The sequence below is a fragment of the Mastigoproctus giganteus genome, chromosome 7 (assembly GCF_048544385.1).
Source record: "Mastigoproctus giganteus isolate SK-2022 chromosome 7, ASM4854438v1, whole genome shotgun sequence".
NCBI classification, from domain to species: Eukaryota; Metazoa; Arthropoda; class Arachnida; order Uropygi; family Thelyphonidae; genus Mastigoproctus; species Mastigoproctus giganteus.
Genome location: NC_143581.1, coordinates 25,170,617 through 25,195,806, shown reverse-complemented (window position 1 = coordinate 25,195,806; position 25,190 = coordinate 25,170,617). Strand labels below are relative to the sequence as shown.

Here is a 25,190-nt window from a genome sequence, read left to right as displayed (position 1 = left end):
TCACTCGCACACTAGCAAGGCTTTAGTGGATTTATTGGATGATTGTTTTCTACATCAGCATGTTCGTGAGGCAACAAGAGGGAGCAATACTCTTGATCTGATTATCAGTAGTGATTCTTCATGCATTAAGAACCTGCAGATAAATGAACCACTAGGTGGCAGTGATCACAGTGTGTTGAAGTGGGATTTACTCAAGGAGGTAACTACCATCAGAGGTAAAGGGAAGGGTTTTTGTTTTCGTAAAGGCGACTATGATGGTCTGAGACAGTATTTAAATTCTATACAGTGGGACCAACTGATGATGTTACCAACAGCAAACTCAAAATGGGAAGCATTCAAGGAACTAATCTTGGAGGCTACCAGGCTTTACATACCAACTAAGAAATATTGTTCAAGGTTTAGGCCTAAATGGTTGTCAGATGAACTAATGAGACATGTGGCAGAGAAGAAAAATGCATGGGATACATACAAATTAATGGGTGACATGGAAGCCTATGATAGATATAAGTTGGTCTGTAACCAAGTCACAAAGGAGATTAGGCAGGCAAAGGCAGACTATGAAAAATCCTTGGCAAAGGATGCAAAGAAAAACAGAAAAGAGTTTTTTACATACTTGAACTCGAAAAGGAAAGGGATGAATCAGATTGGTCCACTGGATATTGATGGTTCAACAGTTGAGGATCCTGCTCAGGTGGCTAACAATCTAAACGAGTATTTTGCATCTACATTCACGCATGAGGAGTTATTCAGGAAGGAGAATGATGTAGGTAAAGTAAACATTGGCAGTGAGCTGGATGATTTTGTAATAACTGAGAGGAAAGTGGAGGAGAGATTGTTGAGGATAAACATAAAAAAGGCACCTGGGGTGGATGGGATCTATCCAGTTATATTAAAGGAGGCAGCAAAGGAAGTATGCAAACCCCTAGCCATAATTATGAGAGCTTCTTTGGACTCAGGGGAGGTGCCCATAGACTGGAGATGTGCAAATGTAACCCCAATTCACAAAGGAGGATCAAAGGCTGACACAAGTAATTATAGACCTGTTAGTTTAACTTCTGTTCCAGGTAAATTAATGGAGGCACTGGTTAAAGAAGCACTGCAGGATCATCTAGACAAGAATTCAGTTATAGCTCAGACGCAGCATGGTTTTGTTAAGGGCAGGTCTTGCCTGACCAATTTGATTGGATACTATGATGTAGTCACAAAAGAACTGGATGCAGGGAATAACTTTGATATTATATATTTGGATCTTAGAAAGGCTTTTGATACTGTTGCACATGGAAGACTGCTGCACAAATTGGAGCAGTGTGGCATTGGAGGCAAATTGCTGCTATGGATAAGGGATGGTTGAGTGGCAGAAGACAGAGAGTGGTAATCAATGGACACTGCTCAACGTGGACTAATGTTATTAGTGGAGTTCCTCAAGGTTCAGTGTTGGGTCCGTTGTTGTTTTCGGTGTTTATGAATGATATTGATGATGGGATATCAAGTTTAATGTCCAAGTTTGCAGATGATACAAAGGTTGGCAGGGTCGTTAAGGACAATACTGACGCTATGCTGCTGCAACAGGATCTGGAAAGGTTGAACAGATGGGCTGAGAGGTGGCAAATGAGGTTTAACATCGACAAATGTAAAGTGCTGCATATGGGAAACAGTAACCCCAGAGCAACGTATCAACTCTGCGGTACTACACTGACAGTGGTGGAGAATGAAAAGGACCTGGGGGTAATTGTGCAGGCAGATATGAAGTTCTCTGAGCAGTGCAGACGAGCTGCAAGAATAGCGCATGGTGTCTTGTCAATGATATACAGGAATTTTTCTAGCAGGGATAAGGAGGTGATTATTCCCTTGTATAAGGCAATGGTAAGGCCACATCTTGAGTACTGTATACAGGTCTGGAGGCCTCATTTCAAGAAGGATGTAGAGCTGCTGGAACGGGTACAGAGAAGGGCAACAAGATTAGTAAATGGAACAAAGGGTTGCTCTTACGAAGAAAGGCTTAAGTTTTGCAAATTACAGAGTCTGGAGACTAGGCACCGGCGAGGTGATCTGATAGAGGTGTATAAGGCTTTGAATGGTTTGAGCATGCTCAATGCCAATGGGATTCTTCATCTTTCTCAGAATAATCACCTCAGAGGGCATAAATTCAAATTGAGGAAGGACGGATGTCGGATAGATGTGCGGAAATTTGCCTTTGGCCAGCGGGTGGTTGGTTGGTGGAACCGACTTCCATCACTTGTTGTTGAAGTTGATAGCCTAAACAAATTTAAAGCTCAACTGGACAGGTATTTCGAACGAACGGAGGGGTGAAATGGGAGTGGTGTGTTTTTTTTTTTTTTTTTGGCTGATGCTGAATAAGCTTGCTTTCTTGCATCATATGCCTCTGCTAATGCTAATGCTAATGCTAATTGTTAATATCCAGCTGTTACATACTGCTCACACACAAAATTATTCTCACCTTTACCGAGATGTACACTGATGGTTCTAAGTTTGAATAAATTTGGAATAAATTTTTGAATAAAGTTAGGAATAAATTTGCATTATAAAATACTCTCCACTTCTCTCTTCAGAAAAGCATTATTTTTACTAACTCAGAGTATTCTCAGCTTCGAGACACACCTCACATAACAATCCTTTATTAAAGCACATAAAATCTGAGATGATATAACTCAGTAAGTATCAGTAAATAGTTGTCTTCTGTTGTATAAGAACACCCTGGAATAACAGAGAATGAAAAAATGGATTATGCTGCTAAATATCCATCCAGCACAGCCTCAGCAGATCTTTTGGTACAATTTACTGTTTATAGATTCAATATATGAGAATATGTAATGAACAATAAACACCTATGTGATGTGCCTAAAGATATAAGCTCTTTCAATTTAAACCTGTACCACAATTATGAGCCTCCAGCTTCTGTACAAATAGACAGGAAGAAGTAATCCTAGCTAGAATTCAAATAAGTCATACTCATCTTATCCACCTTTTCCTTCTTACTATACCCACTGCCATACACAACCTACAGTAAAGCATATATTGAATGCACTTTTTAGAATAATGCGTGACACTTGTCATTCCGTTTTCTCTCAAATCTACAGGCAACTTGGCAGTCTGCAGATGATACAAAGGTTGTGGGGTTGTTAATGACAGCAAGGATGGAATGCTACTGCAAAAGGATCTATAAAAGTTGAGAAGATGGGCTGAGAGGTGGCAACTGAAATTTAACATTGACAAATGCAAAATACTGCATATGGGTAGCAGTAACCCCATACCGACTGTGGTGTACTATATTCAGGGTAGTGGAGAATGAAAAAGACCTGGGGTAATCATGCAGTCAGATATGAAGTTTTCTGAGCAGTGCAGACAGCTGGCAAGAGTAGCTCATGGGGTCTTGTCAATGATATATAGGAATTTTGCTAGCAAGGATAAGGAGATGATTATCCCCTTGTATAAGGCAATAGTCAGGCTGCACCTTGAGTACTTTATGCAGATCTGGAGGCCTCATTTTAAGAAGGATGTTGAGCTACTAGAACAAGTACAGAGAAGAGCAACAAAATTAGTAAGTGGGACAAAGGGTTGCTGTTATTAAGATAGGCTAAGTTTTGCAAATTGCAGTGTCCGGAGACAAGGCACCTGCGAGGTGATCTGATTGAGGTATATAAGACCTTGAATGGTTTGAGTAAGCTCAGTGCTGATGGGATTCTTATTCTTGCTTAGATTCTCCACCTGAGGGGGCATAAATTCAAATTAACGAAAGACGGTTGTAGAATAGATGTGCGGAAATTTGCCTTTAGCCAGTAGGTGGTTGATTACTGGAACAAACTTTTACTTTCCACTTCCCTGAGTGTAGTACCACACATTTGGTATGTTTCTCTTGGGTTATTGCTACCCATATGCAGTACTTTGCATTTGTCAATGTTAAACTTCAGTCGCCACTTAGCCCATTTGCCCAACTTATCTAGATCCAGTTGGAGTAGCATACTGTCTTTACTGTTGTTAACCACCGAGCCAACCTTTGTATAATCTGCAGACTTGGACATTAATCATGATATACCTTCATCAATATCATTGATGAATACACAAAACAACAATGCACCCAGCATCGAACCCCGGGGAACTCCACTAATAATGTTTGTCCATGAAGATCGGTGTCCATTGATTACCACTCTCTGCCGTCTCCCACTCAACCATTCTTTTATCCATTGTAGCAACTTATGCTTAATGCCACACCTCTCCAATTTGTACAGCAGTCTTCCATGTGCAACAGTATCAAAAGCTTTCCTGAAATCCAAGTATATGATATCAAAATTATTTTCGGCATTCAGTTCCTTTGTTACCACATCATAGTATCCAATCAAATTGGTCTCACAAGACCTCCCATTAACAAACGCATGCTGTGTCTTAACTATTACTGCAGTCTCGTCTAGATTCTGCAATGCTTCTTTATCCAGTGACTACATTATTTTCCCCGGACACAAGTAAAACTAACAGGTCTATAGTTACTTGTGTCACCTTTTGAACAACCTTTGTGAATTAGTGATACATTTGCACACCTCCAATCCATGGGGATGTCCCCTGAGTCTGGAAGCTGTCATAATTATGGCTAAGTGTTTGCTTACTTCCTTTGCTGCCTCCTTTAATATAACTGGATAGATCCCATCCACCCCAGGTGCCTTACTTATGTTTAACTACAACAATTTCTCCTCCACTTTGCTGTCAGTTATTACAAAATCACTTAGCTCCCTGTTAAGAGTTTGATAAATTTATGGCATTCCATTCATTGAATAACTCCTCATGTGTGAATGTAGATGCAAAATACTCATTCAGTTTATTAGCTATGTGAGCATGATCATCAATAGTCAACTGATCTATGTTAAGTGGTCCAATCTGATTTATCCCTTTCCTTCTAGAGTTTACATAAGTAAAGAACTCTTTGATGTTTTTCCTTGCATTCTTTGCCAAAGATTTCTCGTAATCTGCCTTAGCCTGCTTAACCTCCTTTGTGACTTAATTACAGACCTAGCTTATATCTGCCATAGGTTTCTGTATTGCCTGATACTTTATATGCATCCCATACATTTTTCTTCTCTGCCACGAGCCTCATTAATTCATCTGACATCCATTTAGGCCTAATCCTTGAACAGTATTTCTTAGTTGGAATGAAAAGCCTAGTAGCCTCCAAGATTAAGTCTCTGAAGGCTTCCCATTTAGAATTCAATGTTGATAACATCATTAGTTGATCCCACTGTACAGAATTTAAAAAATATCTGAGACCCCTGTAGTCACCTTTATGAAAGCAAAAGCCCTTCCCTTTAACCTTGATGGTAGTTACATCTTTAAGTAATTCCCACATCAGTACATTGTGATCACTGTCACATGGTGGTTCCTTTATCTGCAAATTCTTAATGCATGAATAATCACTGCTGATAATCAGATCAAGAGTATTACTCCTGGTTGCCTCTCAAACATGTTGCTGTAGAAAACAGTCATCCAATAAATCCACAAAAGTCTTGCTAGTGTGCGAGTGACCAATCCACAAGTTCCAGTCAATATCTGGAAAGTTAAAATTACCCATTATAGGACATTCTGATTTACTGGCCCACTCTTTATTTCTCTGCACAATTGCTCATTATACTCATCAGATTCATTAGGCCTATAATACACACCTCTCATTCATTTCCCAGTGATTATGTCACGCCAAATAGAAAATTGCATTGCCCACCAACATCAATTGGATGCACCTCCTTAGATTTTATGCATGTCTTAACAGCATAACCCTCCTCTCTTCCTGTCCTGTCTATCCTTTCTGTACACATTTTACTTCCAAAATTCCAATTCTGCAGTGCTTGTCTCTGTGACACCACGTCTCTGATATCCCTGCAATATCTACCTTTGATGTCTTGACTAGCACTTCAAGCTCATCAAATTAATAACTATACTCATAGCATTGGTGTACATGCAAGTATACATGCACCTGTTTCTACTCTTTTTTACCCTAACACAGCCCATGTATTTACTTGTTCCACTATGACTCCCAGCAGTCCTGGAAATCTCTATTGCCTTGCTTTCCAGGCTGTTGCTCATTCTAATAGAAGCAGTGCAAGAATCACTTTTGCCTCTGCCTGCGGCCACTGTTAACCTTTTAGTCTGTGTATCCCTCCCCCAAGCTAACAGTTTTCCAACCCACCTAACTCTGCCTCGATATCATCAGCAAATATTCTTGCACCCTTTATATTTAAGTGTATCCCATCCCTGTAGAAGCAGTCTTTCCTGTTAACAAGCCCAGACATATGCATATGTTTCTTTATGGTTGTGTGTGTGTGAGATCACAGTTTCTGAGAAGAAAATTCAAAGTTTTATATTGAAACCAATTCAACTTTATTCTTATTTTTACATAAATATATAATAATAACCTTATTCCTCATCAATTTACTATACATAGAACAAATAATTTGACCAATTCCAGAGGGACTGTTTCGTGGACCTCCTGTAACTGTTCCACGGACCCCCTTGGGATCACAGACCTCAGTTTGGGAAAAGCTGTTATAGGTGATGACTGAAAGAACTCAAATTTTTTTGTTTTGTGAAATGAATATATTTATTCAACATTTGTAATCTTAAACATATTGACAGTGGTATTTGAAACTCCCATACCAACAACAAGCCTGTTATTGGGAATTTCTTCTCTCCCCCCCCCCCCCCCCCACACACACACACACTTCAGAAAATGAAAGTTCTCCTAATCAATTGTTACTTCAAAAATGTTTATCATAGGTTAGTGAGTGCACATTTTTTTTTTTTTTTTTTTTTTGCTTTATAAATGTCATATCAGTGGGAAAAAAAAGAAAAAAAAAAAAGCTTTTTTTTAAAATCCCAAGTACAAAAGATTGAAGTTTGTGGTACTTGAATACTATGAATGTGCATGACTTTTGGAAAACCAGAAGCTTTGTGGCCTTGGAGATTTGGGACCTGTTTGAATCACATTCGAACCATTTTCAGGTTTCTAATTATTTAGGAGAACATAATGAAGCTTAACCTAGCAATAATGCAAGAAAGCAAGCTTATACAGCACCGGCAAAAAAAAAAAAAAAAAAGAAATATAATGTGATCACATTATACTGGCTCATCATTGCGCTTGCAACCCATATATACTGGATGCACTGCCTTAAATTTAATATCCTTAACTAAGAGCATAACTCCCTCCTCCATCTTATCCTGTCTGTTCTTTCTGTATACATTGTACTTTCCATATTCAAATTCTGCATCCCTTATATATGAGTAACACCACATCTCAAATTTCAATGCTGTCTGCATTTTGTCTTGACCTGCACTTCAATTTCATCAACTTTATTTTTATATACTCCCAACATTGGTGCACCTGCTCCTGCTTTCACTCTTAGTTACACTAAGCCCATGTATTTACTTGGTTCATGATGACTCCCAGGAGTTCTTGAAATCCCACAGACTTTGCTTTCAAGGCTGCTGCTCATTCTAATAGAAGCAGTGCAAGAATCATTTTCACATCTGCCTGCAACTATTGTTAATCTATTAGTCTGTGTATTCTCCCAAGCTACCAGTTTTCTGACCCACTTAACACTGCCACATCAGCAAATATTTTTTGTACCCTTTGTATTTAAGTGTATCCCAACCATGTAGAAGCAGTCTCTCCTGTTAACAGACCACACTGAGAAAAATTCTACCCCATGAGCCTTGCACAATCTCTCAAGGGTTAAAAGATATCTCTCATTTTTGCACAATATATTTACTGTTTCCCTGACAATCGAATCACTGACAACAACTAGCCTCTGTGGGACCAGCACTGAAGTTTGAGAGAACAGAAGTAGATGAAGTTTGAAGAAAAATAATTAATAAGTCTAGAGTTGAACTGCAAATGGGTGCTGGCTACTTCTTGAGTTTGAAGTACTAAGTACTTGGCTGTTTATATGCAGAATTTCTGGCCATTTAAAAATAAGTTAGTTAACGAAATTTTCTCTCATGGATAATTATATTTTTCATTTGCATAACCATTTTTATTTTATATAAATTCGTAAATTATCTCAAACCAAGTTTATACTAAAAATGTAACCCTTTTAATATGATTGGATTATGTATGTATTGTTGTTGTTGTTTGGTTCTAGGCACATCGACAACCTGTGAAAATACAAGTGTGTTTTCACAGATTAATTTTTAATGTTGTGCAGGCTGAAAAACCCAGAATAAGTTGTGGGGAGAAATACCCACTCTCTCCACCTGAGATTGGCTACATTTCCCTAGATTTTACCATTTGTAACTTGCCGCCATTGTTATGCGATACAACATATATTCCAAACTAACTAGCGTAAGGTTTAACGTAAAACTAGATAGCGAAACATGTAGCACTGTATTAGAAATCTGAGCTTAGTATAGTATAGTATAGTATTATCAATTGATCAGTAAAATTTATTAATCTCATTAAATTTCATTGTTAATTAAATTGTATTTAAACAGAATCATGACCCAGACTAGAGCAGCAAAGCAATGCTCACAGATTAGCCAGAGTGCTGTGGCTTGGGGGAGAACTGAAGGGGTGATTCTCCAATGCATCACAGTCTAAAAAAACGTGTGAAATGTGAAATGTTTGCGGACCTGTCTAGAACAGGACATGATCTAGCCAAGTAGGATGTCTTTGCATGTGCTAGGTGCAGAGACTGTGAGGAAATTAGGCACCAACTCAGTGTTCTGATGGGCGTCTATGAGAGTTTGAGGTGTAGGGTACATGCCCTCGAGAAAATTAATAAGAGGGGGCCCATCAAGTTCTCAACACCAGAGCTCACTCCTTTGCATCAGCCAACACAGCGGCAATCTCCAAGGCAGAATGTGCTGGTCCCACAGGAACTAGTTATTGTTGGTTACTCTATTGTCAGGGAAACAGGGAATATATTATGCAAAAAGGATATGTGAAACAAGACCAGGGGTATGTCTGCCTTGGGTAAAAGTTGATGACGTAGAGCAGATATAATCTTTTATTAGGTGGTAGATGACTTTCATCAACCGGTGAAATACCACCACTTTGCTTATTGGAGGCTTGAAGTGGTGAAACCCATGTTTAGTCTCTAGAGCAAAGTTTCCGGCATCCCCCCCCCCCCACACACATACTTCTCCTTCAACCCATGCACGGTACTGAGTACTATAGGTTTTGATACCTTTTGTGTTTGGGTTTTCATAAAAAAAAAAAAATAAGGGCACAAAAGGTGATATTGTTGTACACATTGGCATTAATGACCTTAAGAGTAAGAGATCTGCAGATTTAATTAACAAGTACAGGTCAATGTTTTGAAAAAAAGTCAAGAGCTAAGGTTAAATTTGAAAGTGTCTGCAGTCCTGCCCAGACACTATATGAGGGAGTATATGACGAGAGCCTTGTCAATCAATTCGGCCCTGAAGAGATTGTGCAGTCATGGGGTAGAATTTTTCTCAGCATGGTCTGTGCTTGTTAAGAGGAGAGATTGTTTCTACACGGATGGGATACACTTAAATAGAACTGGTGCAAGAATATTTCTGATGCTATCGAGGCAATGTTAGGTGGGTCGGAAAACTGCTAGTTTGGGGTGGGATTTACAGTCTAATAGATTAACAGTAGCTGCAGGCGGAGGTGGATCAAGGCAATGTTAGGTGGGTCGGAAAACTGCTAGTTTGGGGTGGGATTTACAGTCTAATAGATTAACAGTAGCTGCAGGCAGAGGTGGAAACGATTCTTGCACTGCTTCTATTGGAATGAGCAGCAGCCCTGAAAGCCAGTTGCAGGGGATTTCAGGAACTGCGGGAGCCATGAAACAAGTAAATACATGAGCTGTGTTAGAGTAAATAAGAGTAAGAACAGCAGCATGTACACCAATGCTAGGAGTATAGTAAATAAATTTATTATTATTATTAGCTATAGGAAGCCTGAGGCTTAGCACTAGCCAAAAAAAAAAAATTCCAAAGTTACCCTAAGAGAGAGAGAGAGAGAGAGAGAGAGAGAGAGAGAGAGACAAGGGAATCACCAAGAAAGAGAAGAATGATGATATCCAGCTCAGGACCCTGGGTGTGCCAAGCCCATACTCACCAGATGTGAGCCCATGGTATTTGATGAATTTGAAGTGCTGGTTAAGACATCCAAGGCAGACATTGTTGGGATATCAGAAATGTGGTGCCACTCAGATATAAGGGATGCAGAATTGGAATTTGGGAGTACAATGTGCACAGAAAATAGGAAGGAAGGAGGTAGGTGTTATGTTGTTAGTTAAGAAACACATAAAATCTAAGGAAGTGCATCCAGTTGACATAGATGGACAGTGCACTGTTCAGTCAGTTTGGTGTGACATAGCACTGGGAAAGCAAAAATGAGGATAGGAGTGTGTTAGAGAGAGAGAGAGAGAGAGAGAGAGAGAGAGATGAACAATGAATGGCTTTACAAAGAAATAAGAGTGTGCCAGTAAATCATAATGTCTTATAATGGGGGATTTAACTTCCCAGATATAGACTGGAACTTGTGGATTGATCACTCGCACACTAGCAAGGCCTTTGTGAATTTATTGGATGATTGTTTTCTACAGCAGCATATTAGAGAGGCAACAAAAGGGAGTAACACTCTTGATCTGATTATCAGCAGTGAATATTCATGCATTAAGAAATGGCACACTATAGACATGGTTGCCAATGCACCTACTAAATCCCTAAACAAACAAACAAACAACAACAGCATTAAGAATTTACAGACAAAGGAACCACTAGGTGGCAGTGATCACAGTTTACTGATATGGGATTTACTTAAAGATGTAACTACCAATCAGAGGTAAAGGTAAGGGTTTTTGCTTTCGTAAAGGCCACTACAGTGGACTCGGAGATTTTTTAGGTTCTATATAGTGGGACCAACTGATGATGTTACCAACAGCATATTCTAAATGGGAAGCATTCAAAGAAGTAATTTTGGAAGCTACTAGGCTTTTTGATCCAATTAAGAAATACTGCTCTAGGTTTAGGCCCAAATGGATGTCAGATCAACTAGTGAAACTCGTGGTAGAGAAGAATGGGGTGCACATAAATTGTCAGGCGACACAGAAGCCAATGGTAGATACAAGCTAGTCTGTAATCAAATCACAAATGAGATTAGGCAAGCAAAGGCAGATTATGAAAAATCTTTGGCAATGGATGCAAAGAAAAACAGCAAGGAATTCTTTACTTATATAAACTCTAAAAGGAAGGAGATGAATCAGATTGGTCCACTTGTTATCAGTGGTTTGACTGTAGATGATCATTCTCAGATAACTGCTGACTAAACGAGTATTTTGCATCTACATTCACACATGAGAAGTTAATCAAGGAGGAGAGGGCCAGATGTTTATCAAGTTCTAACAGGGATTTAAATGATTTTGTAATAACTGAGAGCAAAGTGAAGGAGAAACTGTTGAAGTTAAACATAAGAAAAGCACCTGGGGTAGATGGGATCTATCCAGTTATATTAAAGGCGGTGGCAAAGAAAGTAAGCGAACCCTTAGCTATAATTATGAGAGCATCCTTGGACTCGGGGGAAGTCCCCATGGACTAGAGATGTGCAAATGTATCTCTAATTCACAAAGGGGGATCAAAGTCAAACTAACATGACTGTTAGTTTGACTTCTGTTCCAGGGAAAATAATGGAGTCACTGGTTAAAGAAGCATTGCTGAATCATCTAGACAAGACTGCAGTAATAATTAAGACACAGCATAGGTTTGTCAAGGGGAAGTCTTGTCTGACCAGTTTGATTGGATGCTATGATGTGGTCACAAAGGAACTGGATGCAAAAAATAATTTTGATATCATATGCTTGGATTTCAGGAAAGCTTTTGATACTGTTGCACATGGAAGACTACTGTAAAAATTTGAGCAGTATGGCATTAAGGGCAAGTTGCTACAATTTAATCCCATGGGCTCACATCTGGTGAGTATGGGATTGACACACCCAGGGTCCTGAGCTGGATATCATCGTTCTTCTTTTTCTTGGTGATTCCATTCTGATTCTTGTTCTCTCTCTCTCTCTCTCTCTCTCTGTCTCTCTCTCTCTCTGGGTAATTCAGAATTTTTTTTTTTTTGGCTGATGCAGCATAAGCCTTAGGCTTCCTTGCACCATATGCTAATAATAATAATAATGTATAAAAGGATGGTTGAGTGGGACAGAGAGTGGTAATCAATGGGTACTGCTCTACGCATACTAATATCATTAGTGGTATCCCTCAGGGTAGATGGGCCCATTGTTGTTTTGTATATTTATCAATGATATTGATCAAGCTTTATGTTAAAGTTTGCAGATGATATAAAGGTTGTCAGGGTCGTTAATAACAATAATAACAGTATGCTGCTGCAACAGGATTTGGAAAAGTTGGGAAGATGGGCTGAGAAGTGGCAACTGAAGTTTAACATTGACAAATGCAAATTACTGCCTATGGGTAGCAGTAATCCCAGAGAAATGTACTAATTGGTACATTTACAGTGGTGTTACACTCAGAGTAGTGGAGAATGAAAGAGACCTGGAGGTAATTGTGCAGTCCGATATGAAATTTTTTTGAACAGTGCAGACAGGCGGCCATAGTAGGTCATGGGATCTTGTCAATGATATACAGGTATAAGGAGGTGATTATCCCCTTGTATAAGGCAATAATCAGGCCACACCTTGAGTACTGTTTCCTTGTCTGGAAGCCTCATTTTAGGAAGAATGTAGAGTTGCTAGAATGAGTACAGAGAGAAGCAACAAGACTGGTGAAGGGAACAAAGGGGGTGCTGTTATGAAGAATGGATTAAGTTCTGAAAATTGCAGCTTCCTGAGACTAGGCACCTGCGAGGTGATCTGATTGAGGTATAAGTCCTTGAATGGATTGAAAAGGATCAATGCTGATGGGATTCTTCCTTTTGCTCAGATTACAAATCCGAGGGGGCATATATTCAAACTGAGGAAAGACAGTTGTATAATAGATGTGTGGAAGTATGCCTTTAGCCAGCGGGTAGTTGATTGCTGGAACAAACTTCCATCTGTTTGTGGAAGTTGATAGCTTAAATAAATTAAAGGCAGAACTAGAAAAACATTTGGAATGAATGGATCAGTGAAATGGGAATGTTTTTTTTTTGTTTTGTTTTGGCTGATGCTGTATAAGTTTTCTTTCTTGCATCAGCTGTCTCTACTAATGCTAATTCACCTTGGAGGGATTGTGCAAGGCACATAGGGTAAAATTATTTCAGTGGTCTGTGCTTCCTAACAGGAGAGACTGCTTCTACAGCGATGGGATACATTTAAATAGAAAGGGTGCAAGAATATTTGCTGATACTATCGAGGCAGTCTTAGGTGGGTCGGAAAATTGCTAGTTTGGGGGTATTCACAGACTAAAAGATTAACAGTAGCCGTAGGCAGAAGTGAAAGTGATTCTTGCACTGCTTCTATTGTAATGAGCAGCAGCCTAGAGAGCAAGTTGCTGGGGATTTCCAGGAGTCATCATGGAACAAGTAAATACATATCTAAGAGTAAGAAGAAGAGATGTATATTTGCATATACACTAATGCTATAAGTATAGTAAATAAAATTGATGAATTTGAAGTGCTGATCAAGGCATCAAAGGCAGATATTGTTGGGATATCAGAGACACAGTGTCACATAGATATAAGCAGTGCAGAATTGGAATTAGGGGAGTACAATGTGTACAGAAAGGGTAGACACGGTAGGAAGGGAGGAGGGGTTATGCTGTTAATTAACAAACAAATAAAATCTAAGGAAGTGCATCCAGTTGACATTGGTGGATAGTGCAATGTTGAGTCAATTTGGTGTGACATAAACACTGGGAAAGAGAAAATAAGAATAGGAGTGCGTTATAGGCCTAATGACTCTGATGAGTATAATGAACAATTGTGCAGAGAAATAGAGTGGGCCAGTAAATCAGAATGTCTTGTAATGGGGGATTTTAGCCTTACAGATATTGACTGGAACTTGTGGGTTCCAATCAATATCTGGTCACTTGCATGCTAGCAAGACTTTTGTGGATTTATTGGAAGATTGTTTTCTATAGCAACATGTTTGAGGGGCAACCAAAGGTGGTAAGACTCTTGATATCTGATTATCAGCAGTGATGACTTTATTCATTAGGAATTTGTAGATAAAGGAACCACGAGTGACAGTGATCACAATCTGCTGATGTGGGATTTACTTAAAGATGTAACTACCATCAAGGGTAAAGGAAGAGTTTTTGTTTTCGTAAAAGTGACTATAGTGGTCTCAGGCAGTTTTTAACATCAACCAATGACGTTAAAAACAGTGAATTCTAAATGGGAAGCCTGCAAGGAATTAATCTTGGAAGCTACTAGGCTTTTCATACCAACTAAGAAATACTATTCAAAATTTAGGCTCAAAATGGATATCTGATGAACTAATGAAGCTCGTGGTGGAAAAGAAAAATGTGTGGGATGCATATAAATTAGCAGGTGACACAGAAGCCTATGACAGATATAAGCTAGTCTGTAATCAAGTCACAAAGGAGGTTAGGCAAGCAAGGCTGTTTACGAGAAATCCTTGGCAAAGGATGTAAAGAAAAACAACAAAGACTTCTTTACTTATGTAAACTCTAGATGAAGGGCATGAATCAGATTGGTCCACTTGAAATTGGTGGTTTGACTGTTGATGATCCTGCTCAGATAGTTGACAAATGAGTAGCATTAGTTGAGGCATATGATGGAAGAAAGCAAGCTTATGCAGTATCAGCCAGAAAAAAAAAAAAAAAAAGAAAAACCACTTCCATTTCATCCCTCCGTTCGTTCGAAATACCTGTCCAGCTGAGCCTTAAATTTATTTAGGTTATCAACTTCCACAACAAGGGATGGAAGTCTGTTCCACAAACCAACTACCCGCAGGGTAAAGGCAAATTTCCACACATATATCCTACATCTGTCTTTCCTCAATTTGTATTTTATGCCCTCTCGGTGATTATTCTGAGCAAGAGGAAGAATCCCATCAGCATTGAGCATGCTCAAACCATTCAAGGCTTTATCCACCTCTATCAGATTACCTCGCCGGTGGTGCCTCCGTAGCCAGGTGGGAAGGAGCAGCAGTGCGTACCACACGCTTCTTGATTAGACCGGGGTTCGAGCCCGTCACCATCAAATACGGAGGATGCGGAAAGGTCAGGGAATGACCACCGCATATTCCGGAGCAATATGGCCTTAGTTGCTAATGCTCCTAAAAACCAAACAACAACAACAACCTCGCCGGTGCCTAGTCTCCAGACACTGTAAGTTGCAAAACTTAAGCCTTTCTTCCTAAGAGCAACCCTTTGTTCCATTCACTAATCTTGTTGCCCTATTCTGTACTCGTTCCAGCAGCTCTACATCCTTCTTGAAATGAGGCCTCCAGGCCTGTATACAGTACTCTAGGTGTGGCCTGACCATTGCCTTATACAAGGGAATAATCACCTCCTTATCCCTGCTAGAAAAATTCCTATATATCATTGACAATACACCATGAGCTACTCTTGCAGCCCGTCTACACTACTCAGAGAACTTCATATCTGCCTGCACAATCACCCCCCAGGTCCTTTTCATTCTCTACCACTGTCAATGTAGTACCACAGAGTTGATACGTTGCTCTGGGGTTGCTGTTTCCCATATGTAGTACTTTACATTTTTCAATGTTAAACTTCATTTGCCACCTCGAAGCCCATCTGCTCAACCTTTCCAAATCCAATTGCAGCAGCATAGTGTCAGTAGTGTCCTCAAATTGTCAGCCTCAAGTCTTCAAATTGTTGAAGTTAAACTTAAAAAAAGGCACCTGGAGCAGATGGAATCTATCCTGTTATATTGAAAGGAGGCAGTGAGAGAGGTAAGCAAACCCTTAGCCATAATTATGAGAGCATCGTTAGATTCAGATGAGTTCCCCATGGACTGGAGATGTGCAAATGTATCCACAATTCACAAAGGGGATTCAAAGGGTGACTCAAATAATTATAGACCTGTTGGTTTCACTTCTGTTCCAGGGAAAATAAAGAAGTCACTGTTTAAAAAGGTGATGCAGGATCATCTAGACAAGATTGCAGTAATAGTTTAGACAGCATGAGTTTGTTAAGGGGAAGTCTTGTCTGACCAATTTTATTGGATACTACAATGTGGTCACAAAGGAACTGGATGCAAAAAATAATTTTGATATCATTCTCAAAGTAAATATGAAGTGAAATTAACCTTATTCACAATTTAAAAGAATTAAAAGTATTTTTTCTCTTTAAGACATTATTTGTAATTGAATTTCATTGTTCAATATATACACATTACTACTAAATAGGAGAAGGTAGCTGTAATAAATAAAATGTAGCTGTAGAAGATATCACATTACAGTGACCTTGGACTGGTGAATCTCTCCATGTCTGGTGATTTAGTGCCATTTGAATGAACAGACCATAGTGATTGCTTAAGGTAGGAATGGAATTTTTGTTATTCTTTTCCATGAGATCATTGAAAAAAGAAAATTCATTGACTGGGTGATAAACTGATGATGATGTGAGATATTTATTGCAAGTGAAAATAAATTAACTTGCAACATTACTGAAAATAATTTTTATCTCTGGTGGTATAATTTAGAAACAGTTCTTATTGTATTGTAAAAATTTATTAAAAAAAATTCTACTAGCAGTTCTGCATATATTATAATTTTGACCAAGAAATACATATTTTTTTCCTTCCAGCAGTTTTTGACTTGTCATTTGAAACCATATATTTCCTTAAATCAGTTACTACACTATTATAAGAAATGAAATCATATTCAAAAAGAGATGTATGTCTACTTATTTATTCACTGCTACTTTCCAAGCAAACAATAATTATTAGAATTTTAAGATCAAGTCTTTTTGGAATTCTGACCCCCATTCCCCCACCCATTTATAATTTCTGTTTCTTACCTTGTAATTCTTCAGGTATAAAGCTTGTTGAAATCATAATGGATTGTAGAGTGGTTTCTCATTTGAGTATTATTATTAAAAATAGTCAGGTCCATGATTAGATTCTGTTTAAACAGGGTCTATCCATTTTATTAGGCTATTTAATTGTGAACTTGCTCTCTGAATTCTGCAAAAATGGGACCATATTACTATGTTTTGTTTGAATTAGCTTAGCAGTGATGTCCAGAGTTTGGAGCTACCTCTATAGTCCAAAGTTAGAAAATTTGTACAGATGTAAATCAATGAAAAATAAACCAACTGGTATATACCTACAAAATCTTTTAAATGACTAGCAACTAAATTACAACAGGATTGACTCAAACTCAGCTCCTCCAGAATCTCCCTAGCACTTCTGTTTATTAATATGCAATGCTTCTTATCTTACCATTAGGAAAAAATTAGCCTTCCCAATCAATATTTAAAACAGCTACCTGCTCAATCGGCTCAAAACCCATACAGTTCACATATACATAGAGGTGGTTCCAAAACTGATAAAGCTAGTGTAGCTACAGTCATTCCAAATCAAATCATATCATGGCAACTTCTGATAAAACATAGTGTATACACCATTCAGATACATAGAAATAGCTATAGATGAGATCTGTCTCCTATCATTTCTGTATGGTATAATTAATATACACAGATACACAAAGCATAATTTGGACCTTAGATAGAATTCACATCTTCACAACACCAGTATTAAGAAACTTGAGAGAGAACACCAAGTTGTCAGAATATGCTGAATTCTGGGACATATCAGAAGCACTTAGAAATCATATCAGATAATGAATGTGCCAATCAAACTGCTAGAGCTGTTACATAAAAGCCATGTTAAAGAAACTTTTAGTCTCAGAATATTCCATGCACAGATCATTTGGCAACAGATATGGCAGAATCAAGCCAGCAATAAACTTCTTCAAATTAAACCAGAATTAAAATACTGGAAATTCTTTACTTGTACAAAAAGAGAAGAGGAAGTAACACTTGCAAGACTCCAAAATGGGTACACACTTCTTAATTCATATCTATTTACTTACACAGGAAGACTCATCTCTGTGCTCCAGTTGCCATACTCAGCCTACAGTGAAGCATATTATTCTTGATGGTCCTTTTTATATACAGGGTTTTCAATCAGTTTTCTTACTTTGTGCATAAGCACAACATCATGATTCTACAGCATGTATTACAGGATTAGCATTAGTAAAGGCATATGATGCAAGAAAGCAAGCAGCTTATAAAGCATCAGCCAAAAAAAAAAAAAAAAAACTTCCCATTTCACTGATCCATTCATTCCAAATGTTTGTCTAATTCTGCTTTGAATTTATTTAAGCACACAACTTCCACGACAGATGGAAGTTTGTTCCAGCAATCAACCACCTGCTGGCTAAAGGCAAATTTCTGCACATCTATTCTACAACTGTCTTTCCTCAATTTGTATTTACACATCCTTAGGCGCATAATGTGAGTAAGAGGAAGAATCCCATCAGCATTCAGCTTTCTCAAACCATTTAAGGGCTTATACACTTCAATCTAATCACCTCACAGGTGCCTAGTCTTCGGATGTTGCAATTTTCAGAAATTAAACCTTTCTTGGTAACAGCAACCATTTGTTCCACTCACCAATCTTGTTGCCCTTCTCTGTACTCATTTCAGCAGCTCTACATAATTCCTAAAATGGAGCCCCCAGACCTGTATGCAGTACTCAAGGTTTGACCTGACCATTGCCTTATACAAGGGGATAATCACCTCCTTATCCCTGCTAGCAAAATTTCTGTTTATCATTGCAGTCAGGCTACTCTTGCAGCCTGACTGCACTGCTCAGAAAATTTCATATCTGACTGCACAATAAACCACAAGGTCTTTTTCATTCTCCACTACTATAGGGTAGTGGAGAATGAAAAAGAGTGACAAATTGGTCAGACATACCACACAGTTGGTACATTACTCTGGGGTTACTGCTACCCATATGCAGTACTTTGCATTTGTCAGTGTTAAACTTCAGTTGCCACTTCTCATCCCATCTGCTCAATTTTTCTAGATCCTGTTGCAGTAGTGTACTGTCATTAACAACCCTGCCAATCTTTGTGTTGTCTGCAGACTTCAACTTTAAGCCTAACATACCTTCATCAATATCATTGATAAATACAGAAAACAACAATGGGCCCAACACTGAACCTTGGGGGACTCCACTAATAACATTAGTCCACAAAGAGCAGTGTCCATTGATTACCACTCTGTCTTCTTCCAATCAATTATCCCTTTATCCATAACACCAACTTGCCTTTAATGCCATACTGCTCCAATTTGTACAGAAGTCTTCCATGTGCAACAGTATCAAAAGCATTCCTAAAATACAAGTATATGATATCAAAATTATTGTTTGCATCCAGTTCCGTTGTGACCACATCATAGTATCCAATCAAATTAGTCAGACATGATCTCCCGTTACCAAACACATGCTCTTTCGGAACTATAAATGCAGTCTTGTCTAGATAATCCTGCATTGCTTCCTTAACCAGTGACTCCATTATTTTACCCATAACAGAAATTAAAGTAACAGGTCTGTAATTACTCATATCACCCTTTGATCCCCGTTTATGGATTGGGGATACATTTGCATATCTCCAGTCTATGGTGGCCTCCCTTGAGTCCAAGGATGCTCTCGTAATTATGGCTAATGGTTTGCTTAATGTTGAACTGTGCCTACCAGTAAACAAAACATTTTTGTAAGTTTTCTTCTGTGAATGCTTTTAGGTGACTACTCCTGGTCAAATATTGCCAAAGAGTAAATGACATGTGACACAGTGTAATGTTAGCATTAGAACAGGCATATGGGGCCTTCGTAGCCATGTGGGCAGGAGCAGCAGTGCGTAGCACACGCTTCTTGATTAAACTGGGGTTCGAGCCCGTGACCACCAAATACCGGGGATGCGGAAAGGTCAGGGAATGACCACCGCATATCCTCGGAGCAATATGGCCTTAGTTACTAATGCTCCTAAGAACCAATAACAACACCAGGCATATGATGCAAGAAAGCAAGCTTATACAGCAACGGCAAAAAAAATAAAAAAATTTGTCCAATTCTTCCATGAATTTATTTAAGCTATCAACTTCCATGATGATAGATGGAAGTTTGTTCTTCCAGCAATCAACTACCCACTGGCTAAAGGCAAATTTCCAAACATCTATTCTACAACTGTTCTTCCTCAATCTGAATTTATGCCCCCTCAGGCTCATAATCTGAGCAAGCGGAAGAATCCCATCAGCATTGAGCCTGCTCAACTCATTTAAGGCCTTATACACATCAATTAGATCACCTCACAGGTGCCTAGTCTCCAGACACAATTTGTAGAATTTGAGCCTTACATCCCTTGTTCCCCTCACCAATCTTGTTGCTTTTCTCTGTACTCATTCTAGAAACTCTACATCCTTCCTAAAATGAACCCTTCAGACCTGTATGCATTACTCAAGGCATAGCCTGACTATTGCTTTTATAACAGAATAATGATCTCCTCCTACTAGCAAAATTCCTATATATCATTGCCAAGACACCAGACCTGCTCTGGTAGCCTGTCTGCACTGCTCAGAAAACTTCATATCTGACTGCACAATTACCCCCATGTCCTTTTCATTCTCTACCACTATTTATATATATCAAAATTCCTATATATCATTGCTAAGACACCATGACCTGCTCTGGTAGCTTGTCTGCACTGTTCAGAAAACTCCATATCTGCCTCAGAAAACTCCATATATGAAAAAAGTGTAATTTGACTTTTTGCATACTTTAATTGTTTTATAAATTTGAAAATGTAATGTACTAATAGTTTCATGTTTATTTTATGTTTATAATGTTTTTTCTTTATTTTTGGCAGAATTAATTCTTCTTTTGTTAGAAATCATCATCAGCCATTTTCAATCCACTGCAGGATGAAGGCCTCTCCAGCAACTTTCCAGTTTCTTCTGTTTTGTGCAATGGCCATCCATTTACTAATCACAAACTCATGAATTTCATCTGTCCATCTCCATTGTTGTTTTCCAGGTTTTCTTCTTTTGTTGGAAATACATGTGTAAAAAAATTACATTCACTGAGTATTGAATCCATTAATAAAAGGTCTAGCATTGGTATACGACACACAGAATTCAAAATAAAATCCAAAAACGTTTTTTCAGAAATAAAAAAGAGAATTGAGATCTGATATATTAGATGGAACCAGATTGTTTTTGTCACAATTTAAAGCACCATCACTAATAAGCTAATTGATGATCTCTCTTTCTCTCCTTGCCCTTCTGCTTCTCCTCTCACCAGCTCACCACTCCACTTACTACCATAATGTTCATTTTCTGCAGTATGTCTACAGATACTTTCATTACCATTGCTGTTTTTAATTGACATCTGTAATTTTACTGCTTTCCTCTAAATATTCATGTAGCAGTTAGCCTGCATTCAGTCACAATTCAACTGAATACCCACTGTAGTATTTTTTCCTTTTCATTCGCTGATTTTTTTTTTAAGTTTTGCCCTCCCCTTTCTTTCTCTCTCATTTTTTTGTTCCTATTCATAATCTGCATTGTTCTGTTGTAGCATATGTGTGATATGTTTTCTGGTTCAGAAAAATGTTGATTTGCCATACAATTTGTCTTCAAAGATGATAAAGGAGCACATTTTTCCAAAAGCTTCTTTGTGTATATTTTTTTTGCTTTTAGTATTTATCTGTATATTTCTTTCTATGTTTTATAGCTTCTATCCTTTATAAAGTTTCTGTTATACTGTACTTTATTTATATTTTTTCTATATCTTAATAAAATTTTATTTCTTATGTTTCATCAGTAGTTGCAAGATTTATTTCAGTATAATTTTTCTTCATGACCTTTTTCCTCCAAATGCATCATTTACATATAACAAATATAAAATTGCTGCTTTTGTTATTTATTTTAGAAAAGGAGAACTTAACATGAAAGCAATCAGTGCCAAGAATAATACAGTATCACATCCAAAAGTAGCAGTTTTAGGAGCTGGAGTGGTAGGACTCTCTACTGCTTTATGTATCCAAGATGCAGTTCCTAATGTTAATATTACAATCATTGCTGACAAATTTGTTCAGGAAACACTTAGTGCTGGAGCAGGTGGTCTTTTTCGACCTGAAATAAATATTGGACCCACTATTAAAATTATGAGGTGAGTTTGTGTTAGTAATCATATTAATTAAAATTTTTTTCAAAAGATGGCCATAACTAAATTGTATCCATATTTAGAGCTGTTTGGAGTGCATCTAATGGAAGAAATGCAATTAAATTCGGCAGGTGTGTTTTCTAGAAGATATAGAAGAGAATTGCATGGAAAAACAAAATTAGTTCCAAAAATCTTAACGTCATCCATGCTAAGTCATATTAATATTGTAATCGATGCTAAAGCAACTATAACAGTAACTGAGCCAGCCTTTGCTAAATTCATTTCTGATGTTTAGATATGGAAATGTATAAAAATTTGACTTTTGTTGGCTGGTGCAAACTTAAAAAAATTGTGAAAACATATTTTGCATAGGAATAAATGGAGATATCGGGAAACATAATGTAAACACATTTTTTTTTTTTTTTTTTTTTTTGGTAATTCATTCCAAGACCTCGGAAGTTGAAATTTTCACTGTATAACTAAACTATTTATCTATCTAAAAGGTCATTTTTATAATGGAAATTGTGCTACACTTTCATTGTTATCATATATTCCGTTATAAGAATCAATTTTTGAACGCCTTTGTGATATTTTTGTAAAACACATTTCTGGGGGGTCACTACCATAAAACAATAAAAACAATTTGCACTTTCTGGGTTATTGGGCTTTTCTGTTAGCACAATCTATTATAAACGGATAGTAAACTCGATCTTATTGCTTTTGCAATAATGCCAATAACTGGAATTGTGTGGGTTTTTACGTTATGGTATAATGATGAAATGAGTTCCCCTTCACTGAAATCTTGAATCATATAAAAAACATAAATACATTTTCAGAATCTTCTCTTCATTCCTACTTACTTATTACAATGTTGAAGGGAAAGGGACCAACGGCAACTGCAAATGCTGGTAGTGCTAGGAAACGAAACAAAATTGATTTAGAGATGATCAACAGTGAATACTATTTTAAAGGACAGTGTGCATATAAAAGAATATGTTAAAGGATCAACGCATTTAAGATCAACAGTGATCACAAAACAGCATTCAGGTGCTATATCGAAGATGGAAAAGATATTAATAATAAGGATGGAAAGTCAGATTCAGAAGCAAGTGCCCCTGAATCCTGAAACAAAATAGAAGCAATCTCTCCTGTTAACAAGTATAGTCCAGGCTGAAAAAAATTCTACCCCTTGAGCCTTGCACAATCTTTCCAGGGCCGAATTGATCGACAAGGCTCTCATCATATACTCCCTCCTATCGTGTCTGGGCAGAATTGCAGACACTTTCAAATTCAACCCTAATTCTCGGCTTTTGTTCAACAGTGACCTGTACTTGTTAAGTAATTCTGCCGGTCTCCTACTCTTAATATTATTAGTGCCAACGTGTACAACTATATCACCTTTTGTGCCCTTAAAAGATGATATTCGCTCTACAACGTCATCAACCTTTGCCCCTGGCAGACATACCCTGTCGAACATTTCTTTTTTGCTTCAATCAAATTTGCGAGTGCTGCGTAAGCATTTAGGGAAATTCCGACTTATGTAGAGTTACACAGAATGCAACCCTTATGTAAGTCGGGGAGTGGCTGTATATAGTTTTGCTATTGCAGTCTCATCTTTGACTTGCTATATTAAGTAAGCCTTTGTTATCCTGAGATTTTTTTTTCTTATTAATTAAAAGTAAAAGCTCTGGAAATGTTGCCATATAATAGTAGAGGGATAGTAATTGAGTTGGATGCCTACATTGGTCGATAATTCAGTAAACTAAATTAAGGTAAAAAAAAACATGGTTTTATAATTATATCGGTTTTCTTTTTAAAGCTGATAAATAGTGTAGTTTTCACAATGCAGTATAATTTTTTATGCTTATCTTTAGGCAATGGTGCACAGATAGTTTTGAACATTTCCAGAGAATTTCAGAGTCATCTGAAGCAAATTTTGCTGGAGTTCAACGTGTTTCAGGTTACCATCTAAGTAGCATTGGAAGAGACTTATTGAAGGTAAGAATTTTTTTTTTGTGTGTGTTTTTACTTTTATATTTGGCTGATTGATATAATTTTAGTAAATAAAGATTGTTTATACCAATACAGTTTTGAGTGTTGCTTTAACTATTCATTTGTCAATTTTTCTTAAAGAATTAGTAGACTTATAGAAGATTTATCACGTATATTTAAATTTCTGAATTTTGCTGAACACTGAGTCTGAAAGTTTTGACAATATACTCTAATAAGCAGGAATGGGCTGCCCTGAGGTTGAAAGGGGTGCACTGCACCCAGGCGCCAATGTTCAAGGTGTGTCTGAAAACCTGAAACTTACATACACATATGAATAAAATTTTAAAGGGGGGGGTGCCAAATTTCAATTGGCACCCAGGCGCCACATATCTTAGGAACACCCCTGGTTATAAGTGCCATTTGTTATAAGGAAAACTCAAATTAAATCACAATTAAATCAAAAGAACAAATGATAATAATGGTTGCAGGCTAATTAGCCCACAAGAAGAGATTAGATCAGAATATTTATCTTCCAACTTGTTAGAGAAAGAAACAACCTTCTTAATAAATCAAAATTTGTTTAGTACTTATAAGGATTTTAACTGTTTTGAAGATAAGATGGGCAAAGTAATCAGTAATTCTAGATTACAGTTACTGACAATACAATCAGATCATATACCAATAATTGTCATACCCAGTACACTCTGCTTGATGTCTCCTGTGGTCTTTTGAGAGAAAGATGTTAGAAAAATTCTGAAAAATCTTGAAGTAGGGACAGCTCGTCCAGGCTCCAGGTCCCTAATGGCATTTCTCTGCTTGTTCAGGCTCCAGGTCCCCTAGTGGCATTTCTCTGCTTGTTCTCAAAATCTTGTGTTACTTAGCTGACTCCTGTTCTGTCACTTTTTTCCACTTTCTTATTCCACTGGTTTTTTTTTCTTCTGCTTGGAAATTTCCTCATATTCAGCCAGTTTCTACAAAGGATGAAAAATCCCTTCCTTCCAATTATAACAAATTTGATGGAAAATTTTGGTAAAACTTTAGCAGTTGCTTCTAAGTCTTCTAAATA

At 37.7% G+C, this 25,190-nt stretch overlaps 1 protein-coding gene across 4 annotated transcripts in view; it reads left to right on the top strand.

The window, feature by feature from the left end:
- Daao1 (D-amino acid oxidase 1) overlaps positions 1 to 25,190 on the top strand; it is a 126,997-nt gene that overhangs the window by 22,687 nt on the left and 79,120 nt on the right. For 3 of the 4 annotated variants that reach the window (XM_090378736.1, XM_090378738.1, XM_090378737.1), the window contains exons 2-3: positions 21,899 to 22,138; positions 24,007 to 24,130. In XM_090378736.1, the coding sequence (XP_090234862.1) occupies positions 21,899 to 22,138; positions 24,007 to 24,130 (364 nt within the window). Of the gene's footprint in view, positions 1 to 16,317; positions 16,439 to 21,898; positions 22,139 to 24,006; positions 24,131 to 25,190 lie in introns of those variants that run through there. The other variant, XM_090378739.1, reaches the window with a different exon arrangement.